A 22,446-nucleotide genomic window follows, 5' to 3' on the forward strand; every position below is an offset into this window, starting at 1 on the left:
ACGAACTGGGGCGCCAAAAATAGGGCGCAGCTTGGAATAAGTCGAAAACAGCCACGAACTGGGGCGCCAAAAATAGGGCGCAGCTTGGAATAAATCGGCTGCAGGCAGTCGGACTGCCACGTGGCAGTCCGACTGCACAGTCCGACTGTGCAGCAGCCTGCTGGTCCGACTGTGCAGCAGCCTGCTGGTCCGACTGTGCAGCAGCCTACCCTCCAAACAGGCTATGATCTCTAACAAGTAATACATGGGCGGCTAGGCGGAGGCGCCTTTACCCCCAACATTTATCTCCCACTTGTGAGATTTTGGAAAATTTGCAAAGAATGTTTGGGTATTTTTTGTGTATCAAAAGTTGATTTGGACACATATATATGCAGTATACATGTCAAGCAGCTCCTATTGAGTTAATGTATTGCTGAATATTCATGGTGCAATAGTCTTAGAGATCATTTGCAGATCTGGGTTTGTTGCAGAGGTAATTTTTTGGTGACCTTGCTGAAGTGGGGGTCACCTGGCAGTAATGTATGCATGTAATGTATGCTGAAATTTCAGTTATATTGCTGAAAGTCGTTTCCTCTATTGCTGTACTTGTATTTGGGGACTAACTGTAATACAGTGGCACTAAACCTTGCTCTTATTTCCTGAAATTTTGAGCTGAAATTAGCTGAATATTCAGGTTGTTGTTTGATGTCATAAATTCTAGCATTGGTACTTGGTACTTTGCTGATAAGTGGCCACCGATGCTTCTAGCAGCAGTGACACTAAGTCCCTCCTTGGAATCAAGAGATTTGATGGCACTGGCTTTGATCTATGGAAGGACTGGATGCAAGGCATTTTGTTTGTCAAAGAGTATGATGATGCTCTCTTGGAAACTAAGCCTGCAACTATGGCGAATGAGGATTGGGCTAGACTCAACAAGAAGGCCATTATATACATTAAAATGGTTGTATCTGATGATGTACTTACAGACATTAAGTGTCTTGATACAACTTATGTTGTATGGAAAAAGTTAACGGATACGTATGAAAATACAACTCATGCGCAAGCTTGTGAACATGGAGTTGGATGAGTCTAAGCCAGCATTTGAGTGCTTTCACACGGATTTTGAGTCAGTTGCAAGACTTTGGTCTACAGCCCTTCAATGATAAACTAAAAGCTATTTTCTTACTGATGACTTTACTTTATAGCTCGAAGGCTTTGATTGTATCACTTAGCAGCAACACCACTTTAACCTATGATGGTGTTAGGGGCTCTATCCTCAATGAGGAGATTAGAAGAAAGTCCAATGGAGAAAGCGGTGGTTCAACCTATCATCTTAGAGGTAGGTTAGAGAAGAGGGGTAATGCGACAAATAAAGGCAAAAGTACAAGTAAAAGCAAGGGCAAACAACCAGATTTTACTTGCTATCAGTGTGGATGTAAAGGGCATAAAAAGCTGGAGTGCAGATATTACAAGAAAGAGCAAGAAATAAAGAAACAGCAAGAAAAGAAAAAGAAGGATGACAAGAAAAATGATAACAGCTCTCCCTCAAAAGAAGTTCCAAAGGCAAATATTCCATCTAGTGTGGCCATTGAAGAGCTCTCTCACACTGGAGAGATACTTGTTGCAGCCTCATGCAATGTAGACGTTATGGCAGTAGCAGGTGATATGCACATCACCAAAAAGGAAGTAATTGATACCTTACTTTCAACTCATGATGGGCTGTCCCAATCATGGATAGTGGACAGCGGTGCCTCTTTTCATGTTACTCCCTCCTTGGACTCATTTTCTGAATGCACTGCAGGTTGCCTAGGCAAGGTTTACTTGGGCAACAACTATGCATGTCAAATAGAGGGTGTAGATACCATTCATCTAGTTCTTGAAAACAGCCAAAAGCTGATTTTACAAGATGTCAAATATGTACCTGGCATAAAGAAAAGTCTACTGTCAATTGGGCAGCTTGACACAAGAGGGTATTTTACAACCTTTGGTGGTGGATTTTGGGAGGTCCGCAAGGGCTCTATGCTGATTGTTAAAGACACCAAAAAGGGGACTTTGTATTATTTGCATTGTAAAGAATTACTTGGCAAGTTCTTGGCTATGGCTGAAGTTCATTCACAGATGGAACTCACGCACAAAAGACTTGGCCATATGAGCCAAAAGGGCCTTTAGATTCTCTCCTCTTTAGGGAGATTTGATATAAAAGGCTCTGGTTTCGAATTTTGTAATGATTGCATAGCCACGACTTGGTGACAAGGCCTTCAAATTCCTTCTAGCATGGAGTTATGAAACTAGAGGCTTCTTTCCCAAGGTGGAATCCAATTCTTCGATTCATCCTGTCTATTGTTCCTTACTACAAGTTACCTTTTAAGTGGCAATCTTGAATCTCAGAGGTCCTCTACATCTTCATTGTCTCTCTCTTCGCTCCTCTTTCTTCCTTCCTTTTTGGACTTGAGAGGGGATATTGAGAAACCACTTCTTCGGTTATATACACTTCAGTTAGGGTTTCACACTGACAACCCCAAAAAGGGCCGATGTCCACATTTTGGTCATTTTTTCAATAGGCGCCCACTCAATGGTGCACCGCCCTAGACAACTTATGCCTATAAATAGGCAATCACTTCATTCATTCCATATCTCACTTCAATCATTATTCACCCTCTTCTTCTGTCACTCTGACACTCTTCTCTCCTCACGCCGCTACTGCCCACACCCCTATCAAAGGACATCGCAGTTCATGGCCTTCTTCCACCATCTCCTGCCTAGCATCATCACTCCCACATCTGGTGACAAGTTCTTGTTTTCATTTTGTATCCGAGGAGCATCTCCACCAGCAAGCGTCACCTCTTCCACATTTGGTATCACCTTGGCATCTATGTTTGGCATTTTGAAGGACTTCTCACACCTTGGCAACATCTTCTGCAGCTTGGCATCGAGTTTCTACATACAAGCGCCAATCTCCACCTACTGGCGTCATCATCCACAGTCCACTTTGTGTTTGCCATTATCAAGCATCGCCTCTACATCTGGCAACCTTTCCCACACAAGCATCAACATTCTACAATTTGCATTTTCAGCATTCTAGGCTTTAGCATTTGCGTTTGTAGCCTGGCTCATCTCCCTGGCATCAAAGGATTGCAATTCACTCCCTCCACAGCCAGTGATCATCCTCCCCATCTTTGACAACATCAAAGGACGGTGGTTTGCTCCTTCAACAATTGTCATTCACCTTCCAATGATTACTTTGATGGCCCACTGCCCGAAGGACTGTGTTTCACTCCCTTCATTGTGCGTTGTATCAACTTTTCTTCTCATAGCATAATTCAATGTAGCATCACCGTGTTCTTGTGTTTATAAGTTTCTCCTCTCTCAGTGTTTGCCATACACATTGTGTTTCTCCCCACAACCCTACTGTCTCTTTGGTCTCTTTGTCATTTTTTGACATGGTATCAGAGCATACCCTTTTTTTGACATCATCACCATGTTCTTCTTGTGTTTCTGAGTTTCTCTTCTCTCTTGATGTTTGTCGTACACACTGTGTTTCTCTCCACAAACCCTATTATCTCTCTAGTCTCTTAGTCTTTTTTTTTTTACAGATGATCTATAATTAAACCATGACATGCCAAATGTCAACAATGCCATTTTAGGTCAGACTAGCTGGTTAGGTAGAACATCCTCGACCAAGTTGCGATTTTTCATCTAGAGGCTATTTATAGCCATCACATGTACACACTTCATTGCTCATTCAATATTTGGCACGCCTAAGATTCATAACCCATGTCATTCATCACTCTCCACCATCTTTGCATTTTTCATTCTCTCATGATGTATCATTTGTGCACAGGCCATGATCCATCTACCTCCATCTATGTTGTGGCTTTCTGATTGTCTGAAGTGTTGATTAAAAGCAGCAGTGTTAGGATCTACTGCCCTTTTGGTTTCAAGCTCTATTTCAAGACTAGCAAGTTGGTGAGGATGTAAACTTTAATTCACAAGGCTCAAAGTCCAACCCTAATTCTAAGAACAAAAATACTAAAAGGGCTGCGGAACTTCTCTAGGCAAAGTGCAAACCTGTAAGAGGATTACAATATACTAGCAAAAACACCAATGACCATTATGAGACTACATCACACAATGAGACTTAGAGAATAATTGCATAGAATGAGAGAGAGACACAAAAATCAAGAAACATCTATCAAAATACTACAGACTTGCAAAACCTTCAACAACTAAAGCAGCGAATCCAACTGCAGAATTATAGGATAGAGAACCAAGGCTCAATTTCCTTTTTCCCAAGAAAGGCCACAACCTCAACTTCCTTCATATGCATGCAAATATGTGCCCTTCCAAACCTTAGACTAGTGTGATAACAACTAAGCCTTTACAAGGGTACTATTACAGGCAATTAAAGCACCAACATGACCAAGTCAGCCTAGCTATCTGCTTTAAGATGTCCCCGCATACTCTACCCTCATATGCTGGTCATATTGCATGATTAATGTTGGACGTCCAATGGAAACTTTGTGGGCCCAAATCTAGGTTTTTAGCATTTGAACTTGAACGAGACATTGTTTCGAGCTCTTCTCAATCAATTAGGGCTTCGACGAGAGTGATGAGCTAAGGCAAGGGAATGGAGGTAGTAATGTGATCTCTCAAGGAAGACATATCTTATCTTGATCGTAGTTGGGACAGAGTGGTCTTTAGCACTGAAGATGCTTTGGAAACTCGCCTTGCTGCCCTCGTCGACGACTGGATAGACACAATAAACTATTCGTTTTATTCTCTGTCTTGTTCAATTATGATCTTCTCCCCTTTGAGTACTATTGGCTCTCACTTTAGTTATGCTTTCTTAGTATTTCGTTTTGACTTGCATTCCTTCCTTGAGTGGTCTTTCTATGGTGTGACAAGCCAATTGCATTCTAAATCTAGTTAATTGACCTTTAGTCAATGTGCACATTATACATCTATCTTGCCATATGAGCTACCAATCCCACAACAGTTGCAAGGGTGATTCTACAATGCACTTAGTTGAAATCTGCAATCTAAAGGATGGTAGTGTCTAGGTGTCCTAGTTGTGGATAGATTCAAAACAAAGGGCATGAAGTGCGAGAGTGCACAACAAAAGAGAACACGAACATGGAGAGAGAGACAGACAGACAGACAGCAAGAGATGATGAAAGAAATCTGCACTGACTGAAAAGAATGCTGAATACAAAGGAAAAGACTAATCAGTCCCGATATACATCCCGACGCATTAGTGAGGGTACTGGATCAGGCTGAAATGATGATAGTAGCACCGATGGTGATGGTGACGTGACGGAGATGGAGAATATCCAGCCTGCTGTCCACTCTAGAGACAGAGAAGATTGCAGCCACCTAATGGAGCACCTGCCAAGGAACAGAAGAAGATGATCTGCCAACTAGTGGGGGGCAGCTATATATTGCAAAAGACCCCCAAAACTGGCCGACCAGCAACTAAATCTGGCTGACCTGCTGAGAATTAGCCTGGGACTGCAATAAATGCAGTCCAACTGCACAAAAAAATCCGGAAAATGATGATGTGGCATCCCGGGCAGCAATCCAGAGGCAGGCAGGCAGGCACTGGCAAGGGCTGGAAACTGACTGGAAATGCAAGTATTGCACACAAAACTCAACTGGAAGAAGAAATCCCTGCTCTAGAATGAGCTGCCTCCTCTGTCAAAGCACATAACAAACATATCAAAGCTCCTAATGTCCCCGTCTAACTCAAATTGAGGCTCACAAGCAAGAGATTACCAAGCATGACAAACACGACTACTGACACCCCCCTCTCAGATCTTGGATGGGGCTGAAGGCCAAAGAAGAAATGGATCTAAGGGTGACATGAGGAGTGCCAATGCCGATGAAGTTCGCCGATATAGACCACTGAGGAAGAAGCTCCTCGCAATCTTGGGAAGCCTGTTCTAAAACACTAGGGGCTAAGAAATCCACAGCCACATCACTGAGATCGTCCCCCTCTAAAAGGGATGGAGGGTACGAAGAAACCACCAAAGGAGAGGGTGGGGGATGGGAAGGAACCTGTGGAATAGATGATACACAAGTGGGAATGGGTGCAATAATAGACAATTGCTGCAAAGAACCCTGCATAAGAGAAGGAGAATGAAGCTTGTAAAGCCCAATCTCTTGCCAACCTGTCACTAAAACAGCTCCTGAAGTAGAAACCTCAATAAACACGGCTTGCCCGATGAAGACGACCTGGGTACCAAGTCTAGTCAGGCCATAAACAAAGAGGAGAGGAAAGCCCAAGTCTGGAACATGTAGGACTTCCAAAATGGAGCTAGAGGAACAATCTGGCACAATAACGGCAAAGTGCCAACACCACTAATAAGCACCGAACAAATGTCACCAGCAGTAATTAAACCCTCAAATGGACGAAGATCCTGTAGCACATCACCTAGTGGAGTCATATGACTTGAAGCACCACTGTCAATCAGCCAAGGGCTCTTTGAAGACAAGTTAACCACTAAAGAAGGCTCTTCCACCACATGGATATAAAGAAACACAGACTCATGGGTAATAGCTAGTGTAGAGATAGAGGAAGGTCTGGATGCCACGGCTCCATCCTTCACTCCCAGATAAAGGTGAGAGTACTTCTTCCAACACTTTGCCTCGAGATGTGTCCCCTTTCCACAATGTGGGTATCAAGGTTTCACTAAATCTATGTCAAAGCCTAAAGAATACTCCCATGTCTCCTTAGGCTTGGCCTTTGTTTTCTCCTTCTTCTTCCTTCCTCCTATACCTACAGTAAAAGCTTTCGTGGAGTTGGATCCATTGGCTACCTCTTTCAAGCGCTCGTCATGCTCCAAGATGAGAGGGGCAAGCTCCTCCCATAGAGAGTCTCACAGGTCCTCAATGTGAGAAGGCTACTATAGAAGGCATCCTATTTTTAAGAGGGCAGCTAAGTCAAAAGAATCATGGCCATATCCTATGAAGAGATGATCCTACTAAGGGAAGAAAGCTCATCCCTCATATCCTCCAACTTATTGATGTGATCCTTCATGGAAGAAGAGTCATCAATGGCAAGCACCTGTAATTTCCTCTCAAGAGTAATCCAATGGGCAAATGTATTTTGATAGTATAAGAAGCAAGCTTTGTCCAGACTTCCACTACTTTCCACAACCTACGCACATGCACCAAGACAAAATCCTGTAAGCTCATAAAGAGAAAAGATTGAGCTCTAGAATTGAGCCAAATCCCGTAACAATCCATCATGGATCCCACTTAAGGATCCTCCATTGGACGAGGAATAGGGTGGGTAACAAACTCCCAAATATCGAATCTTCGCAGTAATCATGCCGCCTTGCAAAGGAGTGATGAGAGATCTCCTCGTCAAAGTCATCAAAATCATTGAACGTAAATGCAATCCGACTACACAGAAAAATCCAAAAAATGATGACATGGCATCCTGGGTAGTCCGGAGACAAGTAGGCATTGGTAGGGGTTGGTAACTCACTGGAAATGCAAGAAATGCACACAAAACTCATCTGGAATAAGAAATCCATGCTCGAGAATAAGCTGCCTCTTCTGTCAAAGCACATAACACATGTCAGAGCTTCTAGTGTCCCCGTCTAAAAGTTAGACTGAGGCTCACAAGCAAGAGATGACCAAGCATAACAAACACGATTGCTAAGAGAAAGACCCTACTTCATAGTAGCCATTTGATCACCTAGTTTCCTATGCACTCCACATTCATCCACATTTGTGTTCTAAGGTTGTCTTAGTTACGCTTAGCATTATATTTCAATTTCCAATGTTTTCCAATTCCCACTAATTGCTATTGTTACCAAAAGCTTCAACATTGTAGAAACAGTGGCTATTAGAGATAGCAACCCTTTGGCCCAATGCATCATGAAGTATGTGCAACTGTGGGTAAAGAATGCATGACACAACCATGAGTCTAAAATGCACACCTCTCAATAAAAAAGTAGATGTGGAAGAGTTTTTCAAGCATAGAGACAGGGAACGCCCGTTTCGGCACATAGGAACAGATTAGCGTGTTCCGAGAGGTACGAGCCCAAGAAACGCTGGCGAAACATTTCCTGCCCCATTCCCTAGCAACAAAATTTTTTATAATTTAAAAAAAACGAGTCATTCGCTACTCTTACCTGTCGCCCGCTACTCCCGCGCCTGCTCCCATCCACTTGTCACCCGCCTATGTTGCGACTCGCTTGGTCCTATCACTAGCCTGTGCCGCTTCTCCCGCCTATCGCCCGCCTACTCCCGCATCTCCTCACCTGTCGCCCACCTACTCCCGCTTCACTCAGCTGCTCCGCCTATCACACCTACCTCACCTGGGCCGTGCCTACTCCCGCCCGCCCACCTCTCCCACCTACCTCGTGTACGGCCCACCTCTCTTGCCTGCTTGGCCTAACTCCTGCCCACAATTGCGATTAAGTGAGGTCCGAGGAATCTTGATTCTCAACGCTCGTGTTGAAATTTTGGCTGAAATTTCTGCAATTTCATTGAACTTTCAACTTTGGTTGAAATTTCTGCAATTTCATTGAACTTTGACACATGGATGTTGAAATTTTGGCTGCAAATTTCTGTAATTTCATTGAAGTTTCCTGATTATTTGTCACTTCTATATAGATGGCAGCATTGACATCTATGGGATCTTCATCATCCTCAACAGGTACTTCGTCAACAACTGGACGAAGTCAAAGCACTACTTGGTCATGGTGGGATGAGATAGATGCAGGGGTGCCATTGAGAGGTGGAGGGGATCACCCTTGGAAATGCAAACTTTGCTCTTATGCTCGCACTAGTGGGGCTGATAAAGTGAGAACCCATCTTCTACATGAGAAGGGGAAAGAGGTGCGTTTTTGCACCAATGTATCAATTGAGAAAAGGCAGGAGTTACTTGACTGCATAGCCACTTCTATGGGAAATTCACATGCCAGGAGGACGCCAAATATAGCAGTGGATCCAACAACATGGACTCCAAGGCCAACAAGGCATGGTGCTTCATGCAAAAGACCACCAGGATTAGTGGATACGCAGCCTTCTCGTTGGCCATCAATGGCATCAGGTCGTGGTGTTAAACAGAGTTCATTGCACACTTCATGGGAACCAAAGAAAAAATAGGAAACAGATACAGCAGTGGCACGCTTTTTTTACCATGACCATATTGCATTCAAATCAGCCAGGTCACCTTATTTTTTAAATATGGTGACAAAGATTGCAGAGTATGGACCCACATACAAGCCCCCTTCATCAGAAACTATCAAGACTACATTGCTTCAGAAGGAGAAAGCAGCCATAGAGATTGCAACAGCAAATATTCGCAATCAATGGGCAAAAAATGGAGTGACATTGATAGCAGATGGATGGAGTGACACACGCCATAGATCCATACATGGTGTTGTCGCATATTCTTGTGGGGTTGTATACTTCATTGGTAGTCATGATGCTTCAGAGACTGGAAAGAGTGCAGCTGTATTGGCATCCGAGTGGTGCGAGGCAGTGCAGGCTGTTGGAGCAAAAAATATAGTGCAATTTGTGGCAGATGGTGAACCTACAGACAGGGGAACAGGAAACATTTTAATGGCAATGTATCCACATATCACCTTTAGTCCATGCATGGCGCATTGCTTGAATAACTTGTTGAAGGATATTGGAGACTTGCCATGGATTGCATCTCTTGTTGCAAAACGCAACAAGATTATCACATTTATATGTAATCATCAGTACTTGCATGCTGAGTTTCGCAAGAGAAGTGACAAAGAACTTCTGAAATACTCGGATACACGATTTGCATATAACTTTCTTATGCTTGGTCGATTACACTATTGCAAAGATGCAATTAGGGAGCTATTTGCTAGTGATGGGTATGAAAATTGGGCTGGGGCTGCCACTGCTACTGCTGTGTTATGTAATGCATATGTCTCTAATAGAGATTTTTGGGATGAGGTGAATCGCACCAACCAAATGGTTGATCCTATTATGCACATGTTGAGGCTTGCAAATGACATGGATCCATGCATTGGAAAGATCTATGAAGGTATCGATCGCATGATTGAGAGATTGGAGAGTTTGGAACCAAATGCAGATAGGTATCAGCAGATCCAAGGAGTTATGCATCAACAGATGGAATGAGTATGACTCTCCTATCCATGCTGCAGCATATATGCTTGATCTTGAGTTTCAAGGAAAGATGCAAGAAAGAGACCTTGAGGTGGTCAAGGCTTGGAATACATTGCTTACAAGGCTTTATCCTAGCCGTGAAATGCAACACAAAATTAAAAATCAGCTCTCTGTATATCGGCAAACATTAGGGATGTTTGGTACAGAGGATGCACTAGAAGACAAGACAAATATTGGGGATGCTTTATGGTGGGAGGACTATGGGGCAGAAGCTCCAGAGTTGCAGAGTTTGGCTATTCGAATTCTTAGCCAAACAATTAGCTCTTCTTGTTTAGAGCAACTATGGAGCTCATTCAATCACATTCACTCAAAGAAGAGAAATCGTCTTGGTACAATGAAGACGAATGACCTAGTTTATGTGAGCTCCAATCTTCGCTTGCTAGCTCGTACATCAGTTGCAAAGGCTGATTCTTTTATACGTTGGAAAAAAGATGACGATGGTGATGGTGATGGTGATGGTGATGGTGATGGTGATGGTGATGGGCAAGATGTTGTTCAGCAGGATGAGCATTCACACGCAATGGAGCCATCTTCCATGAATCAGAGCACTTAGTAGCTAGCCTTTTGGAACTTCAGAGTATTGACTTGGAAATTGGAGCTCTTGTAACTTGGATCTTTACTATTTATGGCTTTAAAGTTTAGTGCATATTTTGTGTTTTACACGCTTGTTGCCAGTTGGACTTATGCAACATTGTTGATTACAATGTTGAATTATGAATGCAACAATCCATTGTTGGTTACAATGTTCTGAATCTTTATTATTGTTGAAACTTGATTATTATGTCTCTAGATTCTAATTTCACGAATTATGGTTGATATGATCTCTCTCTCTAGATTCTAAGACAAGTGTTGACTCTCTCTCTCTCACGGAAGAGAAGAGGGATCTCAAAACCGACCTGGACAAGCTACTAACGGAAGTGTCACATCTACGGGAGGCAAGAGAGGACGCAGATTTCAAAGCGGATCTCTGAGAGGCTATCACGAAGGAATGCCGAGAGGACCTCCAGGTATGCATTAAAACCGAAGTTGAGGCTTCGAGAGAGGGATGGGAGGAAAAAATCAAAGCAAACATGAAGGAAGAATTAGAAGGGAATAAGGAGGGGTGGATTGAGGTAGTGAAGAAGAACATTAAGAAGGAGGTCCAAGAAGAAAATAAAGAGGAGGTAGTCTGGGTTCAGGAGACCTTAGAGGAGGAGAGGCTCAGGAACGCGCGTAGATTGAACGTGCGTATTACCAAGCTCCCTGAAGGGGCCTCTCCGAAGGAGGACGCACGTGGGCTATGCACCCGACTAGGGTACACGAGCATGCCCTTTACTCAGGCATGGCGTGCAGGACGAGATACTACCAGGGTCAGAGCTATGATATTACATATGAGCACACCGGAGGACATAGCCGCTTTCTTTCGGAAGCGGATTTCGCTCGGAGGGATGACTGGGGCTCCCATCTTCATGGATGAGGACCTGACTCAGATGCAGATTGCACACAGACGAGCATGCATGCCACAGATACTCCAAGCCCCTCCATCTTCCATGTGGATCTGCCCAACCAGAAGCTTTTTAGAAGCTTCTTTAAGAAGCTTCTAAGGACAAGTCCATGTTCCTCTAGAAAATAACGAGCTATAAAGACCCACGGGTGATGATCCAAGCACATAGCACGAAAAAGCGACCAACGAAGTGCCAACATATGGGTTTCGGCATTCAAAATGGCCCCACAACCCATACGTTTGGGGGTACATACATGCGACCAAGAAATCCATGAGATGCCTGCATGCAAGGAGTCCTTCCATAACATGAAACGAATGTACTGAGTCTCTCTCTCTCTCTCTCTCTCTCTCTCTCTCTCTCTCTCTCTCTCTCTCTCTCTCTCTCTCTCTCTCTCTCTCTCTCTCTTTCTCTCTCTCTCTCTCTCTCTCTATATATATATATATATATATATACACACACTCTCACTTTGGGCGTTTCCCCCATTCCAGGGGGTCCCATTCCGCGTTCCTGGTAACTATATTTTCAAGATTTGAGAATGGTGAATTTTGTAAAATACCTAGAATCATTTATCATTGTGTGTTGGGATAGAGCTTTGCTGGAGGAGGATCTCTTCATAACATATTTATATTTTCTACTCTTTTCTTATTTTGCATTTGCAAGAATTCTAGCAAGCAAAGGCCTTGTACCATATACTACAACACAAGAAATAAATTCCTCGAGTTTGCTCTAGATTTCACCCAAATGGCCTATCCACCTACTTCTTTTCTCTTTGTGATCTCCATAACGGACGGAGAAGAGCTATTTTCTCTTTGTGATCTCCATAATGGAGGTGAGCTAGATTCTACTCTCTCATGAGACAGTATGTATCTCTACTTAACTCTAGGTATAACCACTGCAGGCATGCCAAACTCGCTATCTAGACTCTCAGAAGATTCATATCCTAAAGTCAATGGACTTGTAGCATCATTAAAAGCCTTCTCTTTCCTCGATCTCTCCCCCTCATTGACATATCCATGTCAGTGGATAGAGATGTTAAGAAGACTACTAGGGTTTGCACTGAGGACACACAGGGTATACGACCATGACAGAAACACAAAGACACAGACACAGACACAGAGGGCAAAACTCAAACCCTAAACGCAAAACTCAAAACTCAAACACAAAAACTCAAACACAAACAGAAGAAGGGAGAGAGAGAACACAACTCTTAAGTGAATGAATGCTGTAAATGAATGTAAGAGTGTACAGTGTGCTCAAGGGCAAAGCAATGTCAATGTGTGACGTCCACCAAAGCCGAATCCCAAGTCTATGACCGCCAATCGGAGTGTAGGAGTGCTGAGTAGTGAATGGCAACAGACTGGTTACCAAAATGCAGCAGTCTGGAGGCTGGAAACTGGTAAACGCAATAGTGTATCACCGATCGGGGGCTGGAAACTGTGCACAACCTGCTGGAAACAGTGTCTAAGAGCATCAGGGCCTGCAATGCTGAAAACGCAGGCTGGCTGACCCTAGAGATGATAGACAACAGGCTGAACAGCAATCTGGGACAGTTTAGAGCAGTCGCCAGCAGCTGAGAGATGTCGCCTATAGCAATGGACAGGCTGAAGATGATGTGGCTGCAGTCGATGATGATTGGACAACAGATGGAGGCGGGCTGCAAGCTAGAAATTGAGCGCCAACAGCAGCAAAGGGTGTGTGGGCTGGTGTAACCTGCAAACAAGAATAATGGTTGAATGGGGACAACCTGTCTATTTATAGATGTGGAAGGGCGCCCCAAAATTTAGGGTTCCCACTAAACTTTCTCGAACCGCTCCCTGTTTTAGGATTTCCATTGAACTCTCTCGAACCGCTCCCCGTTTTAGGGTTTTACTCTAAAAGAGCATTTTTAGTGTGTTTTGGGGCTGTTTAAGAGGCTAATCAACAAGTAATGCATATTTTAGCTCAACAGGAGACTCGTGGCTCTGTAGCCTGCCTATCCAAGGATTTACACAACCAAATGCATCTTGAGCAGATCCACTAGTAGACATATTGTCTTGCTATCCATTTTCAGCAAACATGCCCAACGAAGCGTCATCGTATATTGTAGCCTGCTTAGCATCATATCAAGATGCTAACTCATCAAACACGATGTCATGGTTGAGCAATATCTCTTGAGTAGTCGTAACAATGCACTTGTATGCCTTTCTTTCATGTGAGTATCCAAGGAAAACACACTTCACTGCTGTAGGGTCAAGTTTCTTCCATTTGTCATCTAGAACATGAACATAGGCAATACTACCATATACTTTCAGATATCGGATGTCAAGCTTGTAGCCATACAACTGCTCATAAGGTGTCTTTTCATATATTCCTGCTGTAGGTGTTTTATCCATAACATAGACAATCGTAAGTGCCACTTCAGCCCAATAAAACAATGGTTTATCCTTCTCATTCAACATGGCCCTAGTTGCCTCCATAATCACCCTGTTCTTCCTTTCAACCACTCCGTATACATTTGTTTTCAATTACTTTGTTTGATTTAACTAGGTATATGAAGCTAGATTCCCTATCATGCAAAAACTGTCAAGTTACATAGACTTTCTACGACAAGGGAACCCTTTAGTTTTCCCACAAAAACTCGCAATTGCATACTTGCTGAAATGGGGAATCATAGAAAATCACAATATGCAAGGAACACTTTGGCTACGAGCAAGACACTCTCAAGGTCTCTTATTGACCCTGCTGAAATGGAAATACATATAGGCACTCATAATATGCAAGGAAGGCAGGAATTCACTTGGAAGATTGTGACAATATTGTGAGTTAAAAGGTTCAATTGGCAAGTATATTCTGATACTTACAGTTTGAACAATTTGCTAGTTTATTAAGCAATGGCATCAACCCACAAACGTATCTGTGAAGAGGAAGAAGCTATGTACCTTTAGGGAAAGATTTCTTAGCGTTCTCTGCCAAAACGTGTTATCCAGGAAGCTATACCAAACCTGAGAAGCTGGCCCATAGATAAAGAACCCATAGGTTGTCATCCGTAGTGCCCGAAGCCAATCATGATTTAGAAGTTTTGTATTCTGTAGAGACAATATTCAAGAAGCAATAACGTGAGAAATTGATCATATATGAGTATATTAAAGGCAAACGTGACAATAACCATGACAATTGAGGAATGCAGTAACAAAGTGACGGATCTAGTCTTTTTACTTTTCGACCTATATTTACCAAATTCAAGAGATAAGTACATCTTTTTGAGCCACTGACTATCATTGCACGCATTAAGTCTTCAGAAATCCCAAGACGCAATGTGTTTGAGACACTAACAATCGTTGTGCAAATTGTGTTTCAGGACCCTATATTCACCAAATCCAAGACACAGATACATGTGTTCCAGCCACTGATTATTATTGTGTTTCCAGGAGCCACTAAGAATGATAGCACGCACGTATGTCTGCGTTTGCCCTCAGGAGCGATCGCCAGCATGTACTCTCATGGGAGAAGCTAAGGCAACGTTATTGACCCAAATAAAAAACCACCCACATGGATATTGTTCAAGATCACAACAACAATTCACCTCTCCAGAAGATGTGCTCTCACTGTGAGTGGAGATCCATCGAGACCGCAGCTGGGCAGCAGTGTCGCCCGTGAGAGCCAGGACACCCGATGTGAGGGCTGCTTTCAGAGGGAACCTTTTCATGGGTCTCTTGGGGTTGACAGAATGGTCGCCGCCGTTGCTGCTGTGGAGGTTGTCGGTCCGTGCGGACTTAGTAGGGGCGATGTGCCCGTGATGAGGGAGATTGAGATTGGGGCGCCACCTTAAGGCTCCCCCGATCTCACCCCCTCCCGGGAACACCATTTCCTCCTCGTCCTTCCTTGCTCTTCTTCTGCCTCCTCCTCCATGCAATTTGAAATTTTTTAGGACTATATAGGACCGAGCTATCCACACTGTAGCCGTCACCTATGTCACGGGTTCCTGTACTTGCTTCAGAACCCGGCAATGTTTTAACACGCACAGCCATAGGTTGCTTTTCTTTATTAATTTTGCCTTTTTTAAAACTCGAAAATGTAAAAAATAAGTTAATAATATATTCCAGCTCTCTCCCTCTCAGGTCTGATACACACCGGTGGAAAAAAGGCGTCCACTGCCTTACGTGTCAAAAAGCCATTGGGCCCGATTTTTGCAAACAGAGAACACTTCTGGGCGGGGGATCTCTCCCGTCTCGAAATTCGAGCGCGTCCAATGTACAAGACGACAACACTTTTCTCCAAAAAGTGGCCTGCAAGACTAATAGGAATTGAACCCCCACCAATCCTCTCACACTTCTCATTCATTACCAATGGGCTACCTCCTTTTGGTGAAAATCATGGGCGCAGTTTAGTGAGTAAACAAAGTAATGGACAACTTGCACCTCTTGTTCGTCCATAGCCCCGATGTGTAACCGGCCTCATACACATGCTTGCTTTTCTCCTACTAATTCTGGTTTATTTGGGACTTGCAAAAATAGTTTTCCAACTTATAAAAACTGAGGTCACAATATTCTCTCTCTCATGAGATGTAATGATACCAATTGTATTGGTTATGGTCTCATAGGCCACCTTAGCCTTTTAGAGATGTTAATAGATCTCTCTCTCTCTCTCTCTGTGATAATCCTTCAATAGTACTAGTCAAACAATACTATAAGTTCACAATATATTGTTCAATAGAGCTGGATGTGAGGGCTTCCCTATGAGCTAATCAAACAATACCATAATTATGCTCTTTAAGAGCTGTGAATGATCCTTTAATCCCTAGCAATTACAAGACTATCATAATCGACCATACCTTGGCCAAGATATATGCATCTATACTAGATTATGAACTCAATTAGTGGGCTAAGATGCAAGGCAAGAGAGCACAAGCACAAGTAAGTTTCAAACACAAGTATACCATAATTGAGTCTGCTACTTTGTGGATTTCGCAAAGCATTTCATATAGTGACTCACACACGCATTATGCAAAGATTGCATCATATTGGAGTACTAAAGGGTATACATTGGGTTATTATGCATTATATGAGATAGTGACAAGCCATGTATGGGCACATAGGAAGCTATTGTAGTGGGAGCTCACACTCAACTGCCAAGACCCATGGACCGCTTATTGTTTCAAGAGTTTCAAGCAAGCTCTCATGGCTATCTCTCACCTAGCCAATGCGCCGTCGATCCTCTCGGGGTGTAGTGAGCTTATATTGATGCCGAAATGAGTTGCCTCCTCTCTCGCACATGCCAGTAACTCCACGATCCCAGATGCTAGCTCAAGCCTCCTCCATCTCCAAGCTCCATCCGCCATAGCCGCACACGCGAGAAAAGAGAAGATAAGAGAAGAGAGAAGAAGAGAGAAGAGGAGATGGTGAAGAGCTTCACCCTCTTGATCCCTCACTCCCACACACTCTCTCACACTCCCTCTCTCAAGAGCACACATACAAGCAAGGTGAAGAGAAGAAGAGAATAAGAGAGGACTCTTATTAGCCGCACACCAAAGAATGGGCTTCCATTTACTTTTTAAACTTTATATACAAGCCCTAAAATCCCATGGGCACCCATTCCTTTTTACATGATCGGCCCTTGTGGCAAAGTCTCTTTTTCTAATTCCCTCTTCTTGCTTCATGCCCTAAGCCTATACCCATCTATTCTTTTGCAAATGGCACAAGATGGAGCATGGCGCTCTTTTACAAGAGTTTTTAGAGTTTTTAGAGATGCATTTCATTTAAAATTGCGCTTTTTGCCTCGGCTTAGCTCTAGGGGCCGCCTCTACGTATTTTCTCTTTTTCCATCATTTTTTTTATTTTTTTCTTCATTTTTTCGTCATCTTAAATTGAGATTAACATTTACCCCCTTCGAGACGAGTGCCGGTCCCATGGCACTTCTAGCTATTTGTTGGGAAAGGGTAGACGGTTGGCAAGTTGTTGGTCAGGTGATGGTAGGGCCACATTTGGACTCAGATGCTTTGGCAGCTTTGGCAATGATGGTTGACGAAGGAGCTAATCAGATGTCAAGTGGATGATGGGGCCTCCGAAGTTGGTGGTTTGCCGCATTTTGTAGTACCTGAAAGGAGAAGGTGCGGTGCTCTACCTAAGGGGAGTATCTACCTTATTGTGTGGTGCATTGTGCTCGTACTGGTGGAACAGGGAGTTGGGTCTAACCATAGGCAGGCTTAGGTGATGTCCCACACTTGAGGACCCTATTCGTGTGGTAGCGAGGTGCGGTGTATGTAGCGTAGGGTAACAGGTCTAACCATAGGCAAGTGTTACCTCCCTAGGTATGTTCTACCCTTGATGTGCCCTAAGCGTGAAGTGGAGGGTCAAAAAGGGGCTAGGGGGTTAGGAGTGGAGCCGACCGATCGAAGCCACCGGACATGCCTAACTTGAGGACCCCTAGGTGCAGTGATCATGTCCTGTGTGGTCCTAGTTGTGTCTTCATGTGAGTCTTTCTTTCCATATCTTTTTCTTTTTGTGATGTGTTTTCTTGATTTCCTTTCTTTCTTTTATTTTTTAAAACTTTTTTTTTATTTTCTTTTTCTTTTTCTCTTTTTAAAAAAAGCTAGGATGACAGCCAATTTCTAACTTTCATCGTCATAGTGAGATGGAGAAGGGGACTGGATAGATTTGCTCAAAAAACTGCCAACTCTGCATGTATCCCTTGAGATTCATGCGAACATAGAGTGAAGTGGTGGAGAGAAAGGGGTGGTTACATTGGGTGAACTGGCTATCGTTCATATCTTCAAGAAGAGCTATGCAAAAAGAAGGTAGAAGGCTAGCTCTTGTCATCAAGCGTGTCATGGCGTAGCTATCGATGGCGTTAGGATCAAACAAGACGGGTGGGAGGCCACATTCTTGTGGGGTAGGGTCCTACTTAAGTAAGAGTTTAAGAAGCCTAAGGTAGTTACTGGTGGTTATGAAGGTTGGATCGGGGCAAGAGGAAAAGTTGGTGAGGAAGTGGGTCATGGAAATGTCTAGGCTTTCAAAGGTGAAGGTGAGAGCTTGTTCAAAAGAGGCACGGTTAGGATTATAGATAATGGGGAAGTCATAGCATCCATGGAGGGTAATGTCAAAATCTACTCCTACCTTACGAGGGTACGCCATAAATGTAGGGTTGTTCCTCTTGTAGGGTAAGGTGTTGCAAAAGGCGGTCCAGGCAAGCATGCTAATGTCGCACATCCATCTCCTCCATATGGGCTGGCAGTTATAGCCTTGTACAGAATGTGGCACTTCAAAGACCTTATTCTGCCAAAAATCTGCCTCTTTAGTCCCCCAAAGAGTGGGATTCTTTTCTCTCTCTTCCAACCATTGCTAGCCTAGTTAGCTTCCAATTGCAATCACTTCCTCCACTACTTTAAGTGGCATGACTCTCCTCAGGCTATTGGGCAAAAGGAAGCTAAAGGAGAAGGGTTTTTTTTCCCTTTCCTATCACTCCCAAACTATTAATTCAGCGTGAAAACCTACTGGGAGGTCATCTGGGCATGGTGGTAGGGGTGCGGATGGTTGCACGACCGGCTTGGCTCTCATTTGTTTCCGGGTTTCTTCCACTAGTTTCTTTCTCCTTTCCCTAAGGGCTGCTTGGCTCTCATTTGTTTCTGGGTTTCTTCCACTAGTTTCATTCTCCTTTCCCTAAGGGTGGCTTGTCTTTTCGCAGATGTGTCAATTGATGACTGCCCTTGGGAATGTGGTGAGGGGGGTTGTGGGATCACCTCTTCTTTAAATTTGCCCATATCAAATTGGAGTTCAACTTCATCCCTCTGTCAGTCTGCTTGATGTGTTCCCTCTTCAAAGCCTAATGCATCGACCTCTTGGGGGGATCAGGCTGGCCATCAATAAGTACTTCCATTGATCATCAAGACTCAGCCCCATGACATCGGGTTGGGGTGGCATGTGCAGTCTTGCTTGCAGGGCCCTGCGAGCTATGCTTAGTTTCTTTTTTGACACCTCGAGGGACTCCCCTTCCTCTGAGTGGGTGGTATCCATTAGTGTATTCAAGAAGGCTTTCTGTTGAGTGTTGAAGGCTACTTGGGCGGCCTCTGCTCTGCTCTCTTCGAGGATTTTCTCTTTTTCCACGAGAGCCAGCTGACTCGCGAAGGTCTTCATCCTCCGTTCAATCTATCCCACCCATTCTTCGGCTCTCTTCTTCATTTCCTCCATGCCTTCCCCTGCTTTTGCACTAGAGCTATGAGTCTTTCACTACAAGATATAGACCTTATAGCGACGTTTAAAGCGACGAAAATACAAACAACAAAATTTGCCCCCGTCGTCGCAAAAAGCGTCGTTATTGACGACGCCATAGAATCGTCGCTATAACCGTCGCTATATGCGTCGATTACAGAAAATTTGCGACGCTGATAGCGACGGCAATAGCGACGCGTGCAGTAAATTTGCGACGCAAATAGCGACGGTAACAGAGAAAAAAAAATTTGTGGCAGGGCAGCAAGCTGCCCTGCCACATATAGCACTGTGTGCTGTATGAGAGCCATACAAAATAGTTTCTGCACTGCTTCATACAAAGCGTTTGCAAACAAAAAGAATGTATACTGAAATCATAAAACTGATGGATGAAATAAATACATGATATCGCATAAAATGCGATTGGTACAATCATAAAATAATATCACTAATACATAGAAAATGTCTACATAGATCAGGCGACTAAAAACTAAAGGTATGTGAGCTCTAAGGATCCAAGGGCGAGCTACAAATCGTCGTCCCCCGAAAGCTCTTCCCGCTGTAAAGGAGCATCAAACGGATTCTGCAGAAAAAGAAACAACATATCAATCCACCATACAATAATGCATTCAAATATCTCATGGTAACTACGGACAAGAAAGATGAGTGACTTACTGGGCCGCCGCGTCTATACAATCGGTCGATCAATGATCTGAGACCGTGCCTCTCCGCATATCGAGTCTCAAGGCCTTGCGGATAGCGATTTGTAATGGAGTGCTGCAAAGAAAACAAAATGCTAACTGTTAGAAACATGATTGTCAGTACAAAGAATATCTCAAAAAAACAAATAAGCAAAACAAAAGAGAATCTTACAAAGTCCTCCAAATATGTCCTGTGGCCGCCACTCCCAAGATGATGTACCGATCCGGCCTCGATTCGTGCCCTCGCCGCCTCCCGCTGCTGACTCCAACGTCCTGGCGAATTTGTAGCCTCCTCCCTCAGTCGGTGCCAGTCGTCTGCATCTAACCACTCGGGCTTTGGAGCCCCACTCTTGATTGCCTTGCGTGCGTCGGATCGTCTATGTGACATGTATGCACGCATGCAATCCATCATCCAGCCCGTAGAGAATCTATCCACTGCGGCTGGCACCGGGAACTCCTCGTGCAAGGATGCTACTATGTACTCCTTGCTCCCCTCCGGTATGTTCCTCCAATGATCCAGGACGTTGTGCCGAAAAACTTGTTGGCACAACTCCCTCATGCGAGCCATCACCCTCCTCCCCTCATCATTCATGATGATGGCTCCTGACCTGCCATCCACTAGGTATCCATAATCCCTAGGAGTGTGCCTTGTATGGGCCCTCTCCCATCTCCGTCCACGCTCCTGGGCATATCTAGGAGATCCCTGAACATCTGGTGTACCGACGGGGGTACCCTCTCCCGGAGTGCCACACAAAGGGGTGCCGCCAGAGGGTGTGCCACCAAAAGGAGTGCCACCAAAAGGAGTGCCACCAAAAGGCGTGACATCTGCCGACGGCTGCGCAAAAGCCGGAGTAACTGGAGTGGACGTCCCCACAGGTGTGACAAATCCTGGCGGTGACCGAGCTCCAGTTGAACGACGAGACGGAGACACCGCGTCCGTGTCTCCACAGCAGCACCCCCCTGATCCTCCTGCAGTCGCAGTCCCTCCCTCTGGCCCAAGTCGCGAGCGTCGAGATCGTCTACTCGAAGCTGAAGCATCTGATCGCGCCGAAGCTGATCTAGCAGAGCATCCTGACGAAGAACGAGACAGCTCCTGATTTGCTATCTCTCTGAATCTCGCGAGCTGATCTGGAGACATATGTGCCATCATCTCCTGAAACTCCTCATCGCTCATCCCTCGACTCATCCTGAAAATGTCGATACCTGCACAGATAAAAAATAATGTTAGAATAATCAATTTAAACTATACAAAGCACATTAATAAAATCATTTTTGAAAAATCCCTCTTAAAATGCATATCTTATCTACCTTTATGGAAGATCTAAATAACGAATTGAGTAATACAATTCTCCAAGAATGAAGTATTCTATGGTCCCATGTTCATCTCCTGACACAACTCTGCATACACTGGAAGGTCGATAGACATGTCACCACAAAACAACGAGTCTGTCTCGTTCTCAAAAAATTCTACGACTTCTGTATTTCCATCATTGTTAGCCGATGCAGGCTCCAAGCTTGCGGTGGCCTCCACCCCTTGTAATTTCGATCCCTCTATTTGCATATTTTCTTCATCTATGCTTGGAACATCGCTTTGATCGTATACTCTCGCACCTCGAGGAGTTGAAGGTATAACATACCACCATCGAGGTTGTCGGGGATTTGGATAGAAGATTACATGTTCACAAACACTTACAAACCGTCTTCAAACCATTGTGACATAAACCATGTCGTATTACAATTAGCAAGCAAATGCCTAATTGCACCTGTTCACAATGGGCCGGCAACACAAAGGTGTCGCGCAAATCCATCCATTTTTTTTCGGAATCTATTTCGAGAAATCCAGATGGACCTCGTCGAACTGTTGCGCCAGCTCCTCCAAGTACCACTTTGAACCACTGCACGTCGAATATTATCATGGAGAAG

The 22,446-nt window shown here is 44.1% G+C and overlaps 1 protein-coding gene across 1 annotated transcript in view; it reads right to left on the reverse strand.

Moving 5' to 3' along the window:
* LOC148012938 (Peroxisomal membrane 22 kDa (Mpv17/PMP22) family protein) overlaps positions 1-15,545 on the reverse strand; it is a 32,844-nt gene extending 17,299 nt beyond the window's left edge. The window contains exons 1-2 of the mRNA XM_087668022.1: positions 15,205-15,545; positions 14,561-14,707 (exon numbers count right to left, since the gene is read on the reverse strand). Of these exons, the coding sequence (XP_087524148.1) occupies positions 14,561-14,707; positions 15,205-15,486 (429 nt within the window). The 5' untranslated portion in view covers positions 15,487-15,545. The remainder of the gene's footprint in view (positions 1-14,560; positions 14,708-15,204) is intronic.
* Positions 15,546-22,446: the final 6,901 nt, after the last annotated feature.

The sequence above is a fragment of the Lygodium microphyllum genome, chromosome 26 (assembly GCF_053477565.2).
Source record: "Lygodium microphyllum isolate KBCC chromosome 26, Lygodium_microphyllum_v1.1.10, whole genome shotgun sequence".
In the NCBI taxonomy this organism is placed as follows: domain Eukaryota; kingdom Viridiplantae; phylum Streptophyta; class Polypodiopsida; order Schizaeales; family Lygodiaceae; genus Lygodium; species Lygodium microphyllum.